This window comes from Haliotis rubra, unplaced genomic scaffold, assembly GCF_003918875.1.
Source record: "Haliotis rubra isolate DU_JTF1 unplaced genomic scaffold, ASM391887v1 Scf54, whole genome shotgun sequence".
NCBI lineage: Eukaryota > Metazoa > Mollusca > Gastropoda > Lepetellida > Haliotidae > Haliotis > Haliotis rubra.
This window is the reverse complement of record NW_025767235.1, coordinates 660,152-667,984: the sequence shown is the minus strand read 5'-3', so window position 1 is coordinate 667,984 and position 7,833 is coordinate 660,152. Positions and strand designations below refer to the sequence as shown.

Sequence of the window (7,833 nt, the reverse complement as noted above, 5' to 3'; positions counted from 1 at the left end):
CTACATATAGATGTATTACCTTATCATTTCAGGTTTGCCGCTGTCACGTTTTTCAAATTTGGGATTGAGATAAAATTATGATTATGAAAAATATATACATTTGCAATACCTCATCCAATTTCTTTGATTTTATATCGTGAAAAGTGTCGTAATGCGCTCATCAAGTCGACAAAACCAATATTGTTCCTTTCGTCACACGTAACTCCGAGTTTGGAATGCAAAACAAGAAGCACCATGAATCTATAAAATATGTTTTAATGTTTGGCACGATGAGGGAAAACCAGTGAAGTCAGAGACAATGAGTGAGTGTACAGTTGAGACAACCGTCGACGTACACGTCTCCAATGTCATAGCCGCGACAAGCGTCTCGAACATCCACAGGTTTCTTAATTGGTCGGTATAGCCTATCTGCCTACACCACTGTACACTTAATGTTAGCTTGACTTCAGTCTGAACCCAACCCCGTGTGTAAAATGTCTTTGCAAACAAGTGGAAGAACATTTGTCACATGACTCTTCTCTGGTCAACCATAAGTAGTTATTATGGGAGGGTCACTCGGGAGGCAAGGGTTTGAAATACGAGCCGGTCACCTAATGATTTATCACAGTTAAACTTTTATACCATAAAGTTTCCTAAAGTATCCCGTCACTTCTCGACAGAGATATGGATGGAATAGGGATTTGGGCATCAAACATGAGCAGGTCTTAAAGTAAACTGAAAGTTGTTGATGTAGAAAATATGTCAGTTTCTATTTCCTACCTGAGGTTCTGGTTTCCAGGGTGTATGAGGTCAATGAAGAATACTGTCATAACGGTTCCCGTGCCTATACTATGTAATTACTGGCGAAAAGCGTTACGATCGTGAATATTTTGGGGTTATTGGTAGCAAAGACTGAGCACACAATTTCAATTTCAGAAACATTTCCCCCAAAATATTTATGATCCTGGCTGTTTTGTTAAGGTATACAACAGGACAATTTGTATGTTCTGTATAGAAACTGTGAACGTAGAGACGCTACAGCCGCGACTGTCACTGTTAGGAGAACGGACATCGACAAGTATATGAGGTAATGGCATTGTAGATATATAATTGCAAACAAATAATAAAATATAGACGAATAAAGCTAAGTAAATGATTAAATCACATTTGTTTGAGTATATCCACGTAAAGACGTGATCACGTACGATACCATGAGCTTAAACGTACAAAATGAAAGCTAATAATTTCGCCAGGCGAGCCCAGCTACAAACGGTTACAACCTCAGATGACTTTTTATTTAAATCTAATTTATCACCCATGGCCTATCTCATATATACAAGCTAAGGCACACATCTTCTTCAACGGTTTAAGGGTGTTATTACCGAGAGACAATCGCATCACGTGACGAGCACCATGCACCTGATCTATAACGTCCCAGTATTAGTCTCCACAGCCCTTGACTGGACAGCTCAAGGGCCGCAGAGTGACCAGTGTGGATGTTCCAACATCCCTAACAAGACGAACAAAGCGGGGCGTATTTGCATATAATGTGTCCGTTCTGTTGGAACTGCTACTCAGGAAACAATTATTTGTCGATCACTGAGTCCTGTAAACCAACTGAAGGCGCCCATGACAACGCCTACAATATATTCTACCAGATCTGGATAGGTTCGACAAACAGCATACATTTCTGTCGTACTGTAAGAGAGTGCTTTTAAATATCGGGCTGGGGGAATATTGCAGAGTCAAGATCTTCGGGGGAATCAGATCTTCAAACAACTCTCAACAAGTCTGCTACTTCGTGTGTTGGAAGCTATTCAGTGTCAGAATAGATGTCTACCCTTATTAAATAGATACAATGTAAGACTTGCCACACAACTCACTATATACAACGTACAATACATGTTTCATTACGACACATCGCAGTAATCCTAACACGTCTATGTCACACATCGTCCGAATTACAATGTATATAGATCGCACATTGCATAATTATGATGTATCCAGTTGTACATTGTACTAATTACAATGCACCATTATGACACATGGAAGTAGTCCATGTGAGACATCACACAAAGTTGAACTTGCCTATATCGCACATTGCAGTGCATATAATGTGTCCAGATAGCACAATGTACTAATTACAATGTGTCACTAACTACATTGTATCCATGCCAGAAATCTCACTAATGTATTTATGCCAGACAATCTATCACGATTTATCTATGTCCTACATCGATCTAAATACCCATGTCCCTCACTGCACTAATTAGACAGATACTTGAAGGGGGTCCAAGCAATGTAGCCTTGTAGCCAAGCTTTGTAGCCTAAAACCTGATGACACATACAAAGGCACCGTAGCTCATTTTGGATAATTTTACAGTATTAGGATTGGGCAATAATTATGTCATGGTTTATAATAGTTTACCTGTTTGAAAAAATGTGATTTGCTGACTGACACCATGTTTAAAACCTGTTTCTGGATGTGTTAACTGATATAGTGTAACAGATATCATTTTCAACATGGCTGTCGTGGCAGCCATATTGGAACTAATATTCCAGATACTTGTATTTGAATGACCCCCGTATCAAGAAAGATTTCGGGAGTGGTGTTGTTTAAGAGACACATACTGACCAGACTTACATGTAGGGCCGGGCTTAGACATGCAATATGCAAACTGATATTAGAATTAGCTGAGAATAACAAATTCCATAATTGTTTGATCGGCATTCAAGAAGTTGGTGAGTCAATAATTAAGCATAAAAATTTATGGATAAATACCATGATTGGTAGATTTAATCTATAGGAAATCAGTACCACTTTGGTTGTGTTCGTTCTCGCTATCGTTTCAGACATTGTGTAGTAGAAATGGTACAGGAATCCATATAGTTGCTGTGATTAGTGTTTAATGGAATTAGTGGGTAAAGTGATTGATCAGTTCACACTACGCCCCGAACCTATTCACCAGCAGGAGGTGGTATTAATGCATGATCTCGATAGAAATATCGATCATAAGGAAGACTATTTTAAAAATCTAAATATCGTAAAAATATCATCTATTCGTTCGAAATGCGCCGATTGTTTGCAAAAACAGAATATAATTCAAAGCCCTAACTTCTATGTCTGTTAGTTTGGGAATAATCACTTATGTCCGGAATATCTTAACAGGTATGTAATGTCAGTATATTCATACAGTCGAAGTGAATATTCCCTCAGTAAGATTGCATATACAAACATGTGTGTTATACTTGCGTATATCACCTACTTAGAATGACTATGAAGCTCTCATTACACAGATTTTGCCCAGCCTAACTATCCAAAATAACAGACCCCAGATTCTTCGGCCCAGTAATCGGGTTAAAATTGAAGCACTATCACGTGACCCATAACAATCGGTAAAAGAACAATTAAATCGGCAAATGTCAACAATTGTTACAAAATCATTCTTGTTGATAAATAGGAAATACTACAGTATACGGGAAGGAAGTAATCTATAAATAATTACCCTAACGGAAGCAATTGCATTTTGGAAGCACGTATTCATCTTATGACTCCAGGGGAATGAACAGCTGGGTTTCCACCCTTGTCTGCAGAAGTAAAAAACGCATAATTGTTTTGTACAAGACACATTAATATTTTGGCCTCCGTGAGTTATCTGGCAACAATCAGACAATACTGAAGGTTAAGAATGAACCTGCCAATTACATTTTCTGTAGCTATCTACGAGTCATCTAAGGTATGCGTATTTAATTAAAGTACAGTGAGCTCACAGCGTATCGATCATAGGAAGAAGTCTGGATCAACCAGGCCCGTACTTATATCGAGGTGTGATTAAGGAAAGATGTTACGTCGAATCAGCAACTTTTGAGCTATATAGCGACAAGAAAATTATATGCTGTATATAAACTACAAAGAAAAATGGTTCTAGAAATATCACAGATTATGTGTAATCTTTACGAGACGTAGATAAAGCCGCGCGTGTGTGTGTGTGTGTGTGTGTGTGTGTGTGTGTGTGTGTGTGTGTGTGTGTGTGTGTGTGTGTGTGTGTGTGTGTGTGTGTGTGTGTGTGTGTGTGTGTGTGTGTGAGAGAGATTTAGTGTGTAGTCTGTGTGTCTGAGTGCGTTTCACCGTACCCGGTAGTATGGCTAAAAATGAGTGTCAAATCGTTGACAGTTATTTAAATGTTGGTAGGATAAGACACTTTGATAACTCAGGTGTAGCACTGCATCGTCGTCATGAACGGTATAGAAGTGTAAGTGTGGGGTATGTATGTGTTCCCTGTGATGCTGCTGGGGGTTGAGGATGGAGCAGCTGCCTGAGGTCTGTCTACACTGTCCAGTGGAAAGTTAACCCTAACAAACACGTTAATACTTTGTATACACATAGGGACTGGTCATTTATAGTGTGTGTGTATTTGTGCGCGTGTGTGTGTGCTGTGTTTTAAAAACCAAAAGTATGAAGTTATAGCATCATTTCGCGTAAATATAGGCGTTGGTGTGGAGAGAATGTGCGTGTTTGAGTATGTATTTTTATCACAACTAAATAGGTTGGGGTGTGTGGATAGAATTGTGTGTCTCAGTCTGTGTGTCTATGTCTGTGTCTGTCTGTATCTGTGTCTGTATCTGTGTTTGTGTGTAAGGAGGGGGTTGAGGGGGGCTGTTCCTAAAAACATATATGCTTCAGTCCTAAGACCAATTACGCTGCCAGCTGTCCCCTTCAACAAGTGACCAGTCCCCTGCACAGTAGGCATGAGACAACATGGTATCGATACACTCACCTCTGAAAACATATACATGCCAAACGTATAGGCAACAAACAAAACTATGAACATAATGAAATAGTAACTAGGATTGAATATAACGTGGTTTGTAAACAAACAACAAAGACTCTACGATGTACATACTAATCACTGACTACACCAAACATCTGTATATGGCACGAAGGTTTCTGTACAGGTTCTTAAAAAAGCTGAAAATAGTACACGTCCAGCACTGTCAACGCTGTAGCCTCGGTCCCATACTACCGAGCAATGTCAAGGTCAGATAGGTAGCGGAAAGCGCCATCTGCTGTGCTACAGAAGTCTTCAACTCATCCCAACGAGAGCATCACCATGCAGGGTGTGAGTGTGTCTTCAGTTCGTTCCAACAACAACGCTCACCTGATTGCAGCGTGCCTCCTGTAAACCGACCAAAGCGTCACGCCAGAACCCGAGCTACGCCAGTGTCGTCTGCGCATGTTCTAAACTTTAGAAGGTCATGTTTGACTTCAGTTCTACACTGTACACTAGTTGTACAGATGTCCACCGTCACACCGTCCAGGCAGCCGCCACACCGCTACAGACGCTGTCTACGGAACTCTGTTTCCATCGCCCGATAATAAAAGAGAACTGTATAAAATGCAGAGACGTAGTATCTGTACTCCGAACATTCGCGGTATTCAGGCTTCACAGACGTCCTGATGACGTGACCACACGTGTCGCATCGATAAACTCGTAAAGCCTACCACTGACAAACACTGTAATATGACGTTCTTTTACACATTAAGTGGTTTCAACAGACACACAACGAACCGTTCACACGCCCTGTTTTCATACATTCAACTGCCTTCTAGCAGTTCATACAAGTCCGTTTCCCTGGGTCCAACTTCATTTCACATATAAAAGGCCGTTCCACCTGACACTTGCCCGCAGACCACTTCCAGGCACAAGTCTTTGATAGAATGAGGCACGTGTTGAGATCCGTGAATTTCAAATTCGTAGGAATTTCTCCATGACACCACTGAAGGTCTGTGGGGTCGGTACCGACCATGCTTCTCTTGCCCTCCCAGCGCCAGTGCAGGTTGTCGTAGGTGGGCTTCTTCTTCCCTGGCTCCCAGCTGTATGGTAGATAGGAGGCGTCGCAGTGGATGCCGGAGGTGAACACGGTCTCTGCATGGTTCGCTGAAACGGGAAGGTAGACATGGTGAACGTTAGGGCTGTAACGGGAAGGTAGACATGGTGAACGTTAGGGCTGTAACGGGAAGGTAGACATGGTGAACGTTAGGGCTGTAACGGGAATGTAGACATGGTGCATGAACGTTTGCTGTAACGGGAAGGTAGACATGGTGAACGTTAGGGCTGTAACGGGAAGGTAGACATGGTGAACGTTAGGGCTGTAACGGGAAGGTAGACATGGTGAACGTTAGGGCTGTAACGGGAATGTAGACATGGTGAACGTTAGGGCTGTAACGGGAAGGTAGACATGGTGAACGTTAGGGCTGTAACGGGAAGGTAGACATGGTGAACGTTAGGGCTGTAACGGGAATGTAGACATGGTGAACGTTAGGGCTGTAACGATTCATGGAACCATCAATGGATTACAATTGTTGAGTCTCCGATAGAAATAAATCGATGGTAGAAACGAAAAACTATCGATGCATCTATAGTACGTGTGACTATCGGTAGTTTAGTAATTGACTTCCGTTGAAAAATGCGCAGCGCAAAATACAGGAAGTACCAGATTCGTTCACTTTGATTTAGAGTGCAGACTTACAGCTTCACTGAGTTTATATTTTAACTGTTTACTTGATCTGGATTTCAAGTTTCTTGTCGGTTATTAAAAGACACTGAAACTACTTCAACTTGTTTTTATTTCATATAAACTATACATTCATTTCGGAATAAGAAAATTCAAGGAGAAAAGAAATGTTGCAGTAGTTGGTCGCTATAGTCTACTATGTTGCAATAGACATCCGGCAATAGCTGCTTCCCCGCTCAATAGTCAGTGTTAGTCACCCCTAGCAAACGTACATCCATACAATGTGACCTAGAGGACGTTTGACTACTGTAGGCAATTCTTGTACAATTGTCACGTGACAGGTTTGCATTAAATATAAAACGTCATCACCAGAAAATAACCAGTCTCGAATATCCGACGACACAGATTCCTCTGGAAGACAAACTAGTCGTTACATTACCTGACTGGATCGGTGAAAATCCTTTATATCACGTGGTATTTCGACCAAAGGATAAGCATGGCCTGCATTACAATCAGTGCTGCCAATCACAACAGGAAACGGGAATACAAGAATTCACGTCACAATACTAAAAAATGAACGATTGCAAGATAATGAGATGATCGGCAACAACATGAACCATTACGAAAGGATCTATTACATGATATATTTCATTACAAGATGATTACCTATAAGATGATTCATTACAAGATGATAAATTCATCATGTAATGAATCCTTTCGTAATGGTTCATGTTGTAATGAATCACCTTGTAATGAATCATCTTGCAATGATGAATCATTTTATAGCTACTCATCTTGTAGTGGATCATCTTGTAACGAATCCTTTCGTAATGGATCTTTACAAGGTGATTCATTACAACATGAACCATTACGAAAGGATTCATTGCAAGACGATCCACTACAATATGATCCATTACAATGTGATCCATTACGAAAGGATTCATTACAAGATGATAAATTACAAGGTGATTCATTACAACTTGAACCCTTACGAAAGTTTTCATTACAAGACGATCCACTACAAGATGGTAACTATAAGATGATTCATCATTGCAAGACGATCCACTACAAGATGATCCATTACAATGTGATCCATAACTAAATGTTCCATTACGAAAGGATTCATTACAAGATGATCCATTACAAGACGATCCATTACGAAATGATCTATTACAAGACGATCCGCTACAAATGATCCATAACAAGATGATCGAGCTCTCTGGAGGACGATGACGTGCATGTAATGTTCTTGATGAAACAAGACTGGCGTTTCCCTGGTGACGACCATTCAAATACCTTGTGTACTAAGCAGATAATGTTACCACAAGGTAGAGACTG

At 40.6% G+C, this 7,833-nt stretch overlaps 1 protein-coding gene across 1 annotated transcript in view; it reads right to left on the bottom strand.

Moving 5' to 3' along the window:
* Positions 1 to 235: 235 nt before the first annotated feature.
* The window catches only part of LOC124253374 (macrophage mannose receptor 1-like), a 62,072-nt gene continuing 54,474 nt past the window's right edge, over positions 236 to 7,833 (bottom strand). The window contains exon 3 of the mRNA XM_046687123.1: positions 236 to 5,918. Coding sequence (XP_046543079.1) covers positions 5,587 to 5,918 — 332 coding nt within the window. The 3' untranslated portion in view covers positions 236 to 5,586. The remainder of the gene's footprint in view (positions 5,919 to 7,833) is intronic.